We start from the raw sequence: 17,319 nt of genomic DNA, 5'->3' as shown, positions 1-17,319 counted from the left end.
GAGAGAGAGAGAGAGAGAGAGAGAGAGAGAGAGAGAGAGAGAGAGAGAGAGAGAGAGAGAGAGAGAGAGAGAGAGAGAGAGAGAGAGAGAGAGAGAGAGAGAGAGAGAGAGAGAGAGAGAGAGAGAGAGAGAGAGAGAGAGAGAGAGAGAGAGAGAGAGAGAGAGAGAGAGAGAGAGAGAGAGAGAGATGAAAGCAGTGACGTCTCTATCCGTAGTCACATCTAAGACGTGTCAACCAGGTGTTTGTGCACGTCGCTCCATTTATCCGTGGGTCTCAAATGATAACCTTTTTCCTATATGTTATCCAATGGATCCTGGTGTAAAGTAGTACACTATAAAGGGAATAGGATGCAATTTAGGATGCGGACTCTGCTTCATGTACACCACATAGTCTCTACATTCCAGGGTTATGTGAAGCACATCGGCCCCACTTAGCCTGTTAATGTTATCCAGAGACACTCACAGCTGGTAAATATCTTATGACACACACACACACACACAGGTTTTTTTGTTTTAATAATCCTGTGAGGACCAAATACTTGGATTCCCATTCAAAAACACATTTTCCCTAATCTAATCCTAACCCTTAACCTAACCCTAACTCCTAACCAGGGGTTGGAACCAAAATTATTTTTCCAATCATTTTATTTTTTCGTTCTGTTCCTCTGTTACGACCTGTAAAAGAAAAATCTGAACCGGTTCGAACCCTGAAAAAATATGTGGTTCCTTTCTGTTTCTGAAATATATATATTTTTACATTTAGTTAGACATTAAATGTCCTAACCAATAGGTGCAGTAAGGAGATCAATGGAAACTCGACCAACACAATGGTATTGCCATGGAAACGTGATGGGGGAAAGATTCCGGCCTATTACAATACATAAATCATCACGAATTTGACCAAATATCCACTTTGTTAAGATCAGATTTGTTGATTGTCCACCAATCTGGTCAGTTCATCTATAAGACAAGACGAGTTTAGGGCGTGAGATGCGACTGACATTTTGTGAGTGGGGAGAGAGCGGGAGAGGGTTGAGGAGGAGGCTTGGATTCTTGATGTGATCACATGCATTATCTGAATTATATGAAGGAACTTTGAATGTCTTTGAACTTCAGAGAGTTGGTTTAACGTTGGACCTAGAGCTAGCTAGCTAGCTAACAAGCTTGTGTTTTGCAGAAGTAAAATAAAAACATGTCTTACCTTTTTGTAGCTAATAAATTCAATATGAAACGTGATTACTGTTGTATTCTTAACTAGCATTGGAAAAGGGAATCCATTCCTCTCTAATTAAAAATCCCTAGACTACTAGGCTACTAGACTACTAGGCTACTAGACTACTAGGCTACTAGACTACTAGGCTACTAGGCTACTAGACTACTAGGCTACTAGGCTACTAGGCTACTAGACTACTAGACTACTAGGCTACTAGGCTACTAGACTACTAGGCTACTAGACTACTAGGCTACTAGGCTACTAGACTACTAGGCTACTAGACTACTAGGCTACTAGACTACTAGACTACTAGGCTACTAGGCTACTAGACTACTAGGCTACTAGGCTACTAGGCTACTAGGCCACTAGACCACTAGGCCACTAGACCACTAGGCCACTAGGCCACTAGACTACTAGGCTACTAGGCTACTAGACTACTAGGCTACTAGGCTACTAGACTACTAGGCTACTAGGCTACTAGACTACTAGACTACTAGGCTACTAGACTACTAGGCTACTAGACTACTAGGCTACTAGACTACTAGGCTACTAGGCTACTAGGCTACTAGTCTACTAGGCTACTAGGCTACTAGGCTACTAGGCTACTAGACTACTAGGCTACTAGACTACTAGGCTACTAGGCTACTAGACTACTAGGCTACTAGACTACTAGACTACTAGACTACTAGGCTACTAGGCTACTAGACTACTAGGCTACTAGGCTACTAGGCTACTAGTCTACTAGGCTACTAGGCTACTAGGCCACTAGACCACTAGGCCACTAGACTACTAGGCTACTAGGCTACTAGGCTACTAGACTACTAGGCTACTAGGCTACTAGTCTACTAGGCTACTAGGCTACTAGGCCACTAGGCCACTAGACCACTAGGCTACTAGGCTACTAGACTACTAGGCTACTAGACTACTAGGCTACTAGGCTACTAGGCTACTAGACTACTAGGCTACTAGGCTACTAGGCTACTAGGCTACTAGTCTACTAGGCTACTAGGCTACTAGACTACTAGACTACTAGGCTACTAGGCTACTAGGCTACTAGACTGCTAGACTACTAGGCTACTAGGCTACTAGACTACTAGGCTTCAGAGGGGTATCCTTCATACACTGGCAGTAGATGGATGGTACTAGATGTTCAGCTGGCATGCAGTCAGACACTGGAATACGATTTATGTGACAGAGTGAGGGCTTTTGCATAGGTGCTGTGTTGCATGCACTCTGAGGGACACAAGTGGATGTCCTGTGTTGGCAACATGTTCACTCTGAGCTCTTAAAAATATGAATAAAAGCTATTAGAAGGACAACTGTCGACTATCTCCAACTTTACAGTAATAGACTAGTTTCCAACACTCTGAGAGTGAGAAAGAAAACATTTTCTCTTAGCCAGCAGCACAACACTATAACACTGTAACACAGTACAAAGCACATAGTAACACAGTACATCGTACACAGTGCCTAGTTACACGGTAACACAGTACACTGTAACACAGTATCTAGTGCACAGTACACTGTAACACAGTACACAGTAACACAGTACACTGTAACATTGTAACACAGTACAAAGCACATAGTAACACAGTACCTAGTGCACAGTACACAGTAACACAGTACACTGCAACACAGTACCTAGTACACAGTACACAGTAACACAGTACACTGCAACACAGTACCTAGTACACAGTACACTGTAACACAGTACCTAGTGCACAGTACCTAGTACACAGTACACAGTAACACAGTACACTGCAACACAGTACCTAGTACACAGTACACAGTAACACAGTACACTGCAACACAGTACCTAGTACACAGTACACTGCAACACAGTACCTAGTGCACAGTACCTAGTACACAGTACACAGTAACACAATACACTACAACACAGTACCTAGTACACAGTACACAGTAACACAGTACACTGCAACACAATACCTAGTACACAGTACACAGTAACACTGTACACTGCAACACAGTACCTAGTACACAGTACACAGTAACACAGTACACTGCAACACAGTACCTAGTACACAGTACACAGTAACACAGTACACTGTAACACAGTACCTGGTACACAGTACACAGTAACACAGTACACTGCAACACAGTACCTAGTACACAGTACACTGTAACACAGTACCTAGTGCACAGTACACAGTAACACAGTACACTGTAACAAAGTACCTAGTACACAGTACACAGTGACACAGTACACTGTAACAAAGTACCTAGTACACAGTACACAGTAACACAGTACACTGCAACACAGTACCTAGTACACAGTACACTGTAACACAGTACCTAGTGCACAGTACCTAGTGCACAGTACACAGTAACACAGTACACTGTAACAAAGTACCTAGTACACAGTACACAGTAACACAGTACACTGCAACACAGTACCTAGTACACAGTACACTGTAACACAGTACCTAGTGCACAGTACCTAGTGCACAGTACACAGTAACACAGTACACTGTAACACAGTACCTAGTACACAGTACACATGTAACACAGTACACTGTAACACAGTACCAAGTACACAATACCTAGTACACAGTAACCAGTAACACAGTACACTGTAACACAGTAACACAGTACACAGTAACACAGTAACACAGTACACAGTAACACAGTAACACAGTAACACAGTACACAGTACAGAGTAACACAGTACACAGTAACACAGTAACACAGTACACAGTAACACAGTACACAGTACAGAGTAACACAGTACACAGTAACACAGTAACACAGTAACACAGTACACAGTAACACAGTACACAGTAACACAGTAACACAGTAACACAGTACACAGTACACAGTAACACATTACACAGTAACACAGTACACAGTAACACAGTAACACAGTAACAGCAGCATACCAAATCAAATCAAATCAAATTTTATTTGTCACATACACATGGTTAGCAGATGTTAATGCGAGTGTAGCGAAATGCTTGTGCTTCTAGTTCCGACAATGCAGTAATAACCAACAAGTAATCTAACTAACAATTCCAAAACTACTGTCTTGTACACAGTGTGAGGGGATAAAGAATATGTACATGAGGATATATGAATGAGTGATGGTACAGAGCAGCATAGGCAGATACAGTAGATTGTATCGAGTACAGTATATACATATGAGATGAGTATGTAAACAAAGTGGCATAGTTAAAGTGGCTAGTGATACATGTATTACATAAGGATACAGTCGATGATATAGAGTACAGTATATGTATGTACGTATGCCAATGAGATGAATAATGTAGGGTAAGTAACATTATGTAAGGTAGCATTGTTTAAAGTGGCTAGTGATATATTTACATAATTTCCCATCAATTCCCATTATTAAAGTGGCTGGAGTTGAGTCAGTGTCAGAGTGTTGGCAGCAGCCACTCAATGTTAGTGGTGGCTGTTTAACAGTCTGATAGCCTTGAGATAGAAGCTGTTTTTCAGTCTCTCGGTCCCAGCTTTGATGCACCTGTACTGACCTCGCCTTCTGGATGATAGCGGGGTGAACAGGCAGTGGCTCGGGTGGTTGATGTCCTTGATGATCTTTATGGCCTTCCTGTGACATCGGGTGGTGTAGGTGTCCTGGAGGGCAGGTAGTTTGCCCCCGGTGATGCGTTGTGCAGACCTCACTACCCTCTGGAGAGCCTTACGGTTGAGGGCGGAGCAGTTGCCGTACCAGGCGGTGATACAGCCCGCCAGGATGCTCTCGATTGTGCATCTGTAGAAGTTTGTGAGTGCTTTTGGTGACAAGCCGAATTTCTTCAGCCTCCTGAGGTTGAAGAGGCGCTGCTGCGCCTTCTTCACAATGCTGTCTGTGTGAGTGGACCAATTCAGTTTGTCTGTGATGTGTATGCCGAGGAACTTAAAACTTGCTACCCTCTCCACTACTGTTCCATCGATGTGGATAGGGGGGTGTTCCCTCTGCTGTTTCCTGAAGTCCACAATCATCTCCTTAGTTTTGTTGACGTTGAGTGTGAGGTTATTTTCCTGACACCACACTCCGAGGGCCCTCACCTCCTCCCTGTAGGCCGTCTCGTCGTTGTTGGTAATCAAGCCTACCACTGTTGTGTCGTCCGCAAACTTGATGATTGAGTTGGAGGCGTGCGTGGCCACGCAGTCGTGGGTGAACAGGGAGTACAGGAGAGGGCTCAGAACGCACCCTTGTGGGGCCCCAGTGTTGAGGATCAGCGGGGAGGAGATGTTGTTGCCTACCCTCACCACCTGGGGGCGGCCCGTCAGGAAGTCCAGTACCCAGTTGCACAGGGCGGGGTCGAGACCCAGGGTCTCGAGCTTGATGACGAGCTTGGATGGTACTATGGTGTTGAATGCCGAGCTGTAGTCAATGAACAGCATTCTCACATAGGTATTCCTCTTGTCCAGATGGGTTAGGGCAGTGTGCAGTGTGGTTGAGATTGCATCGTCTGTGGACCTATTTGGGCGGTAAGCAAATTGGAGTGGGTCTAGGGTGTCAGGTAGGGTGGAGGTGATATGGTCCTTGACTAGTCTCTCAAAGCACTTCATGATGACGGAAGTGAGTGCTACGGGGCGGTAGTCGTTTAGCTCAGTTACCTTAGCTTTCTTGGGAACAGGAACAATGGTGGCCCTCTTGAAGCATGTGGGAACAGCAGACTGGTATAGGGATTGATTGAATATGTCCGTAAACACACCGGCCAGCTGGTCTGCGCATGCTCTGAGGGCGCGGCTGGGGATGCCGTCTGGGCCTGCAGCCTTGCGAGGGTTAACACGTTTAAATGTCTTACTCACCTCGGCTGCAGTGAAGGAGAGACCGCAAGTTTTCATTGCAGGCCGTGTCAGTGGCACTGTATTGTCCTCAAAGCGGGCAAAAAAGTTATTTAGTCTGCCTGGGAGCAGGACATCCTGGTCCGTGACTGGGCTGAATTTCTTCCTGTAGTCCGTGATTGACTGTAGACCCTGCCACATGCCTCTTGTGTCTGAGCCGTTGAATTGAGATTCTACTTTGTCTCTGTACTGACGCTTAGCTTGTTTGATAGCCTTGCGGAGGGAATAGCTGCACTGTTTGTATTCGGTCATGTTACCAGACACCTTGCCCTGATTAAAAGCAGTGGTTCGCGCTTTCAGTTTCACACGAATGCTGCCATCAATCCACGGTTTCTGGTTAGGGAATGTTTTAATCGTTGCTATGGGAACGACATCTTCAACGCACGTTCTAATGAACTCGCACACCGAATCAGCGTATTCGTCAATGTTGTTGTCTGACGCAATACGAAACATGTCCCAGTCCACGTGATGGAAGCAGTCTTGGAGTGTGGAGTCAGCTTGGTCGGACCAGCGTTGGACAGACCTCAGCGTGGGAGCCTCTTGTTTTAGTTTCTGTCTGTAGGCAGGGATCAACAAAATGGAGTCGTGGTCAGCTTTTCCGAAAGGGGGGCGGGGCAGGGCCTTATATGCGTCGCGGAAGTTAGAGTAACAATGATCCAAGGTCTTTCCACCCCTGGTTGCGCAATCGATATGCTGATAAAATTTGGGGAGTCTTGTTTTCAGATTAGCCTTGTTAAAATCCCCAGCTACAATGAATGCAGCCTCCGGATAAATGGTTTCCAGTTTGCAAAGAGTCAAATAAAGTTCATTCAGAGCCAACGATGTGTCTGCTTGGGGGGGGATATATACGGCTGTGATTATAATCGAAGAGAATTCTCTTGGTAGATAATGCGGTCTACATTTGATTGTGAGGAATTCTAAATCAGGTGAACAGAAGGATTTGAGTTCCTGTATGTTTCTTTCATCACACCATGTCACGTTAGTCATAAGGCATACGCCCCCGCCCCTCTTTTTACCAGAAAGATGTTTTTTCCTGTCTGCGCGATGCGTGGAGAAACCTGTTGGCTGCACCGCTTCGGATAGCGTCTCTCCAGTAAGCCACGTTTCCGTGAAGCAAAGAACGTTACAGTCTCTGATGTCCCTCTGGAATGCTACCCTTGCTCGGATTTCATCAACCTTGTTGTCAAGAGACTGGACATTGGCAAGAAGAATGCTAGGGAGTGGTGCACGATGTGCCCGTCTCCGGAGTCTGACCAGAAGACCGCCTCGTTTCCCTCTTTTTCGGAGTCGTTTTTTTGGGTCGCTGCATGGGATCCACTCCGTTGTCCTGTTTGTAAGGCAGAGCACAGGATCCGCGTCGCGAAAAGCGTATTCTTGGTCGTACTGATGGTGAGTTGACGCTGATCTTATATTCAGTAGTTCTTCTCGACTGTATGTGATGAAACCTAAGATGACCTGGGGTACTAATGTAAGAAATAACACGTAAAAAAACAAAAAACTGCATAGTTTCCTAGGAACGCGAAGCGAGGCGGCCATCTCTGTCGGCGCCGGAAGTACCACCCTTGATCCCAATGCTGGCTTACCTCTGAAGCTTAACCGGGTTGTTCCTGGTCGGTTCCTGGATGGGAGACACGATGCTGCTGGAAGTGGTGATGAAGGGCCAGTAGGAGGCGCTCTTTCCTCTGGTCCATAATAAAATATATCCCGATGGCCCAGGGCAGACCTTTCCCTGAGGGATGTCGGCTTTCGAACGGGACATTAAAAACACGTGTCCTTACTCTACGGTCACCTAAGATCCCGTGGCGCTTATTGTAAGTTTAAAGGTGTTAACCTCTGTGTTCTGGCTAACCATGTGTATGTGACAAATACAATTTGATTTGATTTGATATCCAATCGGACGATCATGGCCACCTAATCATCCCCAGCTTCCAATTGGCTCATTCATCCTCCCTCTAACTGTTCCCCAAGTTGTTGCTGTAAATGAAAATGTGTTCTCAGTCAACTACCTGGTAAAATAAAAATACCTATGGAGACTGTAGTGGAGCCAGTCTTACCTATGGAGACTGTAGTGGAGCCAGTCTTACCTATGGAGACTGTAGTGGAGCCAGTCTTACCTATGGAGACTGTAGTGGAGCCAGTCTTACCTATGGAGACTGTAGTGGAGCCAGTCTTACCTATGGAGACTGTAGTGGAGCCAGTCTTACCTATGGAGACTGTAGTGGAGCCAGTCTTACCTATGGAGACTGTGAGGAGAGGAATGGAGAGTGTAGGGGGCTGGATCAGTGTTAGAGTTGTGATTAATGGACTGATTACCATTTAAATGTATATATATATATTTAAAAAAAAAAATCTAATCCGACATGAATTATTATAACTTCTCTACCTACTGCACTGAATGAAATGCAGTGAGTTTGTGGCTTTACAACACAGAGAAGTGTACTCTGGCTGGCACTACAGACACGAGAGAAGCCCTTGTGTGGACGGCACACTTTGCCTTATTTTCTTTATGAAACGGCCTCAAGCCATCAGATGTCTTTGATTTCTAGTTGTTTTACGCCCGAGTTGGGCTGTTTATATTGAAACAGAGACTCTCCCCGCTAGGGGGGTTGAAGGGAGCTGTTGTACAACCCAATTCCTCTTCTTTCTAGCTGCTAATCTGTTCCATGATTCAATCCACCACCTCTCCTATTATTGCATCTCGTACGGGTATTATGTGGTGGTCGCCGTCGCTTTCTCCTTTTCCCGTTTTAACAATAAAATGAGGCAAATCTATGTTATTTCATAATTGTCTTGGAAATTCTCTCTCTCTCTCTCTCTCTCTCTCTCTGTCTCTCTGTGTCTCTGTCTCTCTGTCTCTCTGTCTCTGTGTCTCTGTGTCTCTGTGTCTGTCTCTGTGTCTGTCTCTGTGTCTGTCTCTCTCTCTCTCTCTCTCTGTCTCTCTCTCTCTCTCTCTTTCTCTCTCTCTCTCTCTCTCTTTCTCTCTCTCTCTCTCTCTCACTCTCTGTCTCTGCCTCTCTCTCTCTCTCTGTCTCTCTCTCTCTCTCTTTCTTTCTCTCTCTCTCTCTCTCACTCTCTGTGTCTCTGCCTCTCTCTCTCTGTCTCTCTCTCTCTCTCTTTCTCTCTCTCTCTCTCTCACTCTCTGTGTCTCTGCCTCTGTCTCTCTCTCTGTCTGTCTCTGCCTCTGTCACTATCTCTCTCTCTAAAAACGTCAACATGTATCTCTGAATCTACAGTGTCTCATGACGGACAATCATCATTAACCACACATAGAATTGGTCAGGAAACACACCTCCAAGACTGAAATCTCGTTTCCCTAATGAGCAACAGGAAAAACACACGTGCCAATAGGCGTGTTCAGTTGCTCTTTAAAACCATGTTACAGCCATAAAACTTCCCCTAATCCATGTTACAGCCATAAACTTCCCCTAATCCATGTTACAGCCATAAACTTCCCCTAATCCATGTTACAGCCATAAACTTCCCCTAATCCATGTTACAGCCATAAAACTTCCCATAATCCATGTTACAGCCATAAACTTCCCCTAATCCACGTTACAGCCATAAACTTCCCCTAATCCATGTTACAGCCATAAAACTTCCCATAATCCATGTTACAGCCATAAAGCTTCAATATATCCACATAATTGTCCTCCCTCATGATGCCATCTATTTTGTGAAGTGCACCAGTCCCTCCTGCAGCAAAGCCCCCCCACAACATGATGCTGCCACCCCCATACTTTATGGTTGGGACGGTGTTCTTCGGCTTGCAAGCCTCCCCCTTTTTCCTCCAAACATAACGATGGTCATTATGGCCAGACATTTCTATTTTTTTTAATCAGACCAGAGGACATTTCTCCAAAAAGTACGATCTTTGTCCCCATGTGCAGTTGCAAACCGTAGTCTGGCTTTTTTATGGCGGTTTTGGAGCAGTGGCTTCTTCCTTGCTGAGCAGCCTTTCAGGTTATGTCGATATAGGACTCGTTTTACTGTGGATATAGATACTTTTGTACATGTTTCCTCCAGCATCTTCACAAGGTCCTTTGCTGTTGTTCTGGGATTGATTTGCACTTTTCGCACCAACGTACGTTCATCTCTAAGAGACTGAATGCATCTCCTTCCTGAGCGGTATGACGACTGCGTTGTCCCATGGTGTTTATACAGTGCTCAAAAATGGGAACACTAAAATAACACATCCTAGATCTGAATGAATTAAATATTCTTATTAAATACTTTTTCTTTACATAGTTGAATGTGCTGACAACAAAATCACACAAAAAGTATCAATGGAAATCAAATGTATCAACCCATGGAGGTCTGGATTTGGAGTCACACTCAAAATTAAAGTGGAAAAACACACTACAGGCTTATCCAACTTTGATGTAATGTCCTTAAAACAAGTCAAAATGAGGCTCAGTAGTGTGTGTGGCCTCCACGTACCTGTATGACCTCCCTACAACGCCTGGGCATGCACCTGATGAGGTGGCGGATGGTCTCCTGAAGGATCTCCTTCTAGACCTGGACTAAAGCATCCGCCAACTCCTGGACAGTCTGTGTTGGATGGAGCAAGACATGATGTCCCAGATGTGCTCAATTGGATTCAGGTCTGGGGAACGGGCGGGCCAGTCCATAGCATCAATGCCTTCCTCTTGCAGGAACTGCTGACACACTCCAGCCACATGAGGTCTAGCATTGTCTTGCATTAGGAGGAACCCAGGGCCAACCGCACCAGCATGTGGTCTCACAAGGGGTCTGAGGATCTCATCTCGGTACCTAATGGCAGTCAGGCTACCTCTGGTGAGCACATGGAGGGCTGTGCGGCCCCCCAAAGAAATGCCACCCCACACCATGACTGACCCACCGCCAAACCGGTCATGCTGGAGGATGTTGCAGACAGCAGAACGTTCTCCACGGCATCTCCAGACTGTCACGTCTGTCACATGTGCTCAGTGTGAACCTGCTTTCATCTGTGAAGAGCACAGGGCGCCAGTGGCGAATTTGCCAATCATGGTGTTCTCTGGCAAATGCCAAACGTCCTGCACGGTGTTGGGCTGTAAGCACAACCCGCACCTGTGGACGTCGGGCCCTCATACCACCCTCATGGAGTCTGTTTCTGACCGTTTGAGCAGACACATGCACATTTGTGGCCTGCTGGAGGTCATTTTGCAGGGCTCTGGCAGTGCTCCTCCTGCTCCTCCTTGCACAAAGGTGGAGGTAGCGGTCCTGCTGCTGGGTTGTTGCCCTCCTACGGCCTCCTCCACGTCTCCTGATGTACTGGCCTGTCTCCTGGTAGCGCCTGCATGCTCTGGACACTACGCTGACAGACACAGCAAACCTTCTTGCCACATCTCGCATTGATGTACCATCCTGGATGAGCTGCACTACCTGAGCCACTTGTGTGGGTTGTAGACTCTGTCTCATGCTACCACTAGAGTGAAAGCACCGCCAGCATTCAAAAGTGACCAAAAGATCAGCCAGGAAGCATAGGAACTGAGAAGTGGTCTGTGGTCCCACCTGCAGAACCACTCCTTTATTGGGGGTGTCTTGCTAAATGCCTATAATTTCCACCTGTTGTCTATTCCATTTGCACAACAGCATGTGACATTTATTGTCAATCAGTGTTGCTTCCTAAGTGGACAGTTTGATTTCACAGAAGTGTGATTGACTTGGAGTTACATTGTGTTGTTTAAGTGTTCCCTTTATTTTTTTGAGCAGTGTACTTGCGTACTGTTGTTTGTACAGATGAACGTGGTACCTTCAGGCGTTTGGAAATTGCTCCCAAGGATGAACCAGACTTTTGGAGGTCTACAATTTTTTTTCTGAGGTCTTGGATGATTTCCTTTCATTTTCCCATGATGTCAAGGAAAGAGGCACTGAGTTTGAAGGTGGGCCTTGAAATACATCCACAGGTACACCTCAAATTGACTCAAATGATGTCAATTAGCCTATCAGAAGCTTCTAAATCCATGACGTAACGTTATGGATTTATAAATCTTGTTTGTTCATCATTCGTTATGGTCGTTCTGTCTTTGTCTCTGTCCCCCTTCAGAGGTGGAGAAGGACCTGGCTAGGTTATAACTTCAGGGAAAACTCTAGAAGGACCTGACTAGGTTATAACTTCAGAGAAAACTCTAGAAGGACCTGACTAGGTTATAACTTAAGGGAAGACTCTAGGTCCTAATGTCATTATGCATTTATATTCCCAACCTGTTTGTCTCTGTCTCCTTTCAGAGGTGGAGAAGGACCTGGCCAAGCTGGCAGAGCAGGGGAAACTAGCCCAGCGGAGTCCCAACAGCCCCCACAGCTCTCTTCTACTCACCCCCTTGTTCCACACCTCTCTCCCGGCCTCACTCCCCAGTACCCTCCCCTTAACCGGCCAGACTTCACGACCTCAGTCTCCCATCCTCACCCGCTCAGCCAAGCCCAGCTCTATAGGTTATCCCCTGGTCAGTCCTAAACTCAGCCCCCTGCTCACCCGCAAGCCCACCTCCCTCACCATGACCGGCAGCCACCGGACTCATTCCCCCAGCAACTCCGGCAGCAGAATTACGACCCCCAGAACCCCAAGCAGCAGACCGATGACCCCCAACAGCCTGCTGACCTCCAAGTCGGCCATGACGGCCGTGACCCCAGGGGTCGGTGTTCACGGAGGTCACAGGGGTCATAAGGAGGTGACCTTCAGGAAGTCACGGAGCAGGCCGGTGACCCCCACCAGTCAGCCAACCCGACCCAGGCCCCTGCTCACGCCTCCTGGGCTGAGTACAACAGATAGTCTGGGCAAGGCCTCCAGCCTCAAGGCCTATCTGTCAGAGGTTTGTTCAACATCAGCTGACTGATATACTAATCATTTTGCATGATAAATAACAACTCATTATGATTTGTAGATCGGTCAGTCAATTTACAATTTACCCACAAAGCATCACAGATTTGATTCTGTTGAACACGGCCACACACTCCAGGTAGATGTTAGCCTTGTTTGTGTTCTTGTTTGCGTTGTGCACATAACTAACACACACACACACACACACACACACACACACACACATTTGTTTTGTGGGGACCAAATAATTGATTGCCATTCAAAATCCTATTACCCCAAACCTAGCCCTAACCCTAAACCTAACCCAAACACCCAAGCCTAAACCTAAACCTAATTCTATCCCTAACCCTAATACTATCCCTAAACCTAACCCTAATTCTAACCCTAACCTAACCCTAATTCTAAACCCTAAACTTAACCCTAATTCTAACCCTAAACCTAACCCTAATTCTAACCCTAAAATATACTTTGGACTTGTGGGGACTCTTTTCTAAGGCTGGGAATTGCCTGGGACCTCACGATACAATATGATCACTATACTCAGGTGCTGATACGATATGAACTGTAACGACCCTGGGTTTATAAGCGTGGATATCGACTCTGCCGCTTGAGCATGCTTTTGGGGCACAGTCGATAGCGCGCTGGACTTCTGGCTAGAAGGTTGAGGGTTCGAGACCTGCTTCCTGCCTGTTTCATTATAGTATTATGATTCTCAGAATTCTATACGATGTTCCAAAACATCAAATCAAATCAAATTTTATTGGTCACATACACATGGTTAGCAGATGTTAATGCGAGTGTAGCGAAACGCTTGTGCTTCTAGTTCCGACAATGCTGTAATATCTAACAAGTAATCGAACAAATTCATGACGACTACCTTATACACACAAATGTAAAATAATGAAAAATAATATGTACACATAAATGTATGGATGAGCGATGGCGACAAATGCGGCAAGATGCAGTAGATGGTATAGAATACTGTACAGTGGGGCAAAAAAGTATTTAGTCAGCCACCAATTGTGCAAGTTCTCCCACTTAAAAAGATGAGAGAGGCCTGTAATTTTCATCATAGGTACACTTCAACCATGACAGACAAAATGAGAAGAAAAGAAATCCAGAAAATCACATTGTAGGATTTTTTTATGAATTTATTTGCAAATTATGGTGGAAAATAAGTATTTGGTCAATAACAAAAGTTTATCTCAATACTTTGTTATATACCCTTTGTTGGCAATGACAGAGGTCAAACGTTTTCTGTAAGTCTTCACAAGGTTTTCACACACTGTTGCTGGTATTGTGGCTCATTCCTTCATGCAGATCTCCTCAAAATCACAGTGGTTGTAGAGGGTGCAACAGGTCAGCGCCTCAGGAGTAAATGTCAGTTGACTTTTCATTCAGAGTTAGAGACAGCAAGTGCGACATATATATATATATATTTTTGGAGAACAAGCTATAGGATGAACAGTACCGGAGTTTTTTGTGCAGGTACAGCCGACTAGCGCTAGCTAACGTTACCTACAGTATAAAAACAAGTAGAATAACATTGCGATATGCAACTAGCCATTTTCTCCCCATCACTACCCCTTTCTGAGGGTTTAATTAACGGCGGGGGCAGGAATTTTGTGATTCCTCTGTATTTTTTCAGACATTTACTTGTGGTTGACGCCTAGTGAGATGATCAAAAAAACACCAGCGAGCTGAACAGAGCGGAGCAGCCTGATTCTGATTCACAAATGATTGACGCTAGAGCTCAATGAGAGAAGAGGGAAATAGAGAGAATTTATTTGTATATATATTTTTTATCTTCCCCCACAGCTGATAATATAACACGTGAAATATCTTTACCTTTTTAAAACCTTTTTAGTGCAATGTCTACTATTATTTTCTAATAGTTTTTAGTTGATGTTGTTAAATTTGTTTATTTCACTTGCTTTGGCACTATAACCATATGTTTCCCTTGCCAATAAAGCCTTTTTTAAATTGAATTGAAAGAGGGAGAGAGAGAGGGCTGGAGAGAGAGAAAGAGAGAGATAGACAGGGAGAGATCGACAGGGAGAGAGAGCGTCATGCAAGAAAGAGAGAGAGCTAGTGTCACGCCCTAACCTTAGATATCCTTTTTATGTCTCTATTTTGGTTTGGTCAAGGCGTGAGTTGGGGTGGGCATTCTATGTTTTGTGTTTCTATGATTTTCTATTTCTATGTTTTGGCCTGGTATGGTTCTCAATCAGGGACAGCTGTCTATCGTTGTCTCTGATTGGGAACCATACTTAGGTACCCTTTTCCCCACCTGTGTTTGTGGGAAGTTAACTTTGTTTGATGGCACATGGCCTTAAGCGTCACGGTTTGTTTTGTATTGTTTATTGTTTCGTCATTTCGAATAAAAGAGAAAATGTACGCTCAACACGCTGCACCTTGGTCTAGTTCTTTTATAACGGCCGTGACAGCTAGAGAGAGAGAGAGAGAGAGAGAGAGAGAGAAAGGGGGTAGAGAGGAGGGAATGAAGGAATGTTGGGCCTGGTTATACAACTGGATGTAGAGGAAAAGGGATAAACAGATCTGATTCTCCCTTCCTCTTCCTGGTGTAGCTTTCCTTCCTCTTCCTGATGTAACTCTCCTTCCTCTTCCTGGTGTAACTCTCCTTCCTCTTCCTGGTGTAACTCTCCGTCCTCTTCCTGGTGTAGCTCTCTTTCCTCTTCCTGGTGTAACTCTCCTTCCTCTTCCTGGTGTAACTCTCCTTCCTCTTCCTGGTGTAGCTCTCCTTCCTCTTCCTGATGTAACTCTCCTTCCTCTTCCTGATGTTACTCTCCTTCCTCTTCCTGGTGTAACTCTCCTTCCTCTTCCTGGTGTAACTCTCCTTCCTCTTCCTGGTGTAACTCTCCTTCCTCTTCCTGATGTAACTCTCCTTCCTCTTCCTGGTGTAGCTCTCCTTCCTCTTCCTGATGTAACTCTCCTTCCTCTTCCTGATGTTACTCTCCTTCCTCTTCCTGGTGTAACTCTCCTTCCTCTTCCTGGTGTAACTCTCCTTCCTCTTCCTGGTGTAACTCTCCTTCCTCTTCCTGGTGTAGCTCTCCTTCCTCTTCCTGATGTAACTCTCCTTCCTCTTCCTGATGTAGCTCTCCTTCCTCTTCCTGATGTAACTCTCCTTCCTCTTCCTGATGTTACTCTCATTCCTCTTCCTGGTGTAACTCTCCTTCCTCTTCCTGATGTAACTCTCCTTCCTCTTCCTGGTGTAACTCTCCTTCCTCTTCCTGATGTAACTCTCCTTCCTCTTCCTGATGTAGCTCTCCTTCCTCTTCCTGATGTAACTCTCCTTCCTCTTCCTGATGTAACTCTCCTTCCTCTTCCTGGTGTAACTCTCCTTCCTCTTCCTGGTGTAACTCTCCTTCCTCTTCCTGGTGTAACTCTCCTTCCTCTTCCTGATGTAACTCTCCTTCCTCTTCCTGGTGTAACTCTCCTTCCTCTTCCTGGTGTAACTATTCTTCCTCTTCCTGATGTAACTCTCCTTCCTCTTTCTGATGTAACTCTCCTTCCTCTTCCTGATGTAACTCTCCTTCCTCTTCCTGGTGTAACTCTCCTTCCTCTTCCTGATGTAACTCTCCTTCCTCTTCCTGATGTAACTCTCCTTCCTCTTCCTGATGTAGCTCTCCTTCCTCTTCCTGATGTAACTCTCCTTCCTCTTCCTGATGTAACTCTCCTTCCTCTTCCTGGTGTAACTCTCCTTCCTCTTCCTGGTGTAACTCTCCTTCCACTTCCTGATGTAACTCTCCTTCCTCTTCCTGGTGTATCTCTACTTCCTCTTCCTGATGTAACTCTCCTTCCTTTCCTGATGTAACTCTCCTTCCTCTTCCTGATGTAACTCTCCTTCCTCTTCCTGGTGTAACTCTCCTTCCTCTTCCTGGTGTAACTCTCCTTCCTCTTCCTGATGTAACTCTCCTTCCTCTTCCTGATGTAACTCTCCTTCCTCTTCCTGATGTAGCTCTCCTTCCTCTTCCTGATGTAACTCTCCTTCCTCTTCCTGATGTAACTCTCCTTCCTCTTCCTGGTGTAACTCTCCTTCCTCTTCCTGGTGTAACTCTCCTTCCACTTCCTGATGTAACTCTCCTTCCTCTTCCTGGTGTATCTCTACTTCCTCTTCCTGATGTAACTCTCCTTCCTTTCCTGATGTAACTCTCCTTCCTCTTCCTGATGTAACTCTCCTTCCTCTTCCTGGTGTAACTCTCCTTCCTCTTCCTGGTGTAACTCTCCTTCCTCTTCCTGGTGTAACTCTCCTTCCTCTTCCTGATGTAACTCTCCTTCCTCTTCCTGATGTAACTCTCCTTCCTCTTCCTGATGTAACTCTCCTTCCTCTTCCTGGTGTAACTCTCCTTCCTCTTCCTGGTGTAACTCTCCTTCCTCTTCCTGGTGTAACTATTCTTCCTTGAAACACAGCCTTGTGTCCCAAATGGCACCCTACTCCCCC

The 17,319-nt window shown here is 45.5% G+C and overlaps 1 protein-coding gene across 2 annotated transcripts in view; it reads left to right on the top strand.

The window, feature by feature from the left end:
* The window catches only part of LOC139420590 (uncharacterized protein C8orf34 homolog), a 141,212-nt gene that overhangs the window by 94,659 nt on the left and 29,234 nt on the right, over positions 1-17,319 (top strand). For both annotated transcript variants that reach the window (XM_071170778.1, XM_071170777.1), the window contains exon 12: positions 12,269-12,849. In XM_071170778.1, coding sequence (XP_071026879.1) covers positions 12,269-12,849 — 581 coding nt within the window. The remainder of the gene's footprint in view (positions 1-12,268; positions 12,850-17,319) is intronic.

This window comes from Oncorhynchus clarkii, chromosome 11, assembly GCF_045791955.1.
Source record: "Oncorhynchus clarkii lewisi isolate Uvic-CL-2024 chromosome 11, UVic_Ocla_1.0, whole genome shotgun sequence".
NCBI lineage: Eukaryota > Metazoa > Chordata > Actinopteri > Salmoniformes > Salmonidae > Oncorhynchus > Oncorhynchus clarkii.
The sequence above is the reverse complement of the archived record's forward strand: the minus strand, read 5'-3'. Positions and strand labels throughout refer to the sequence as shown.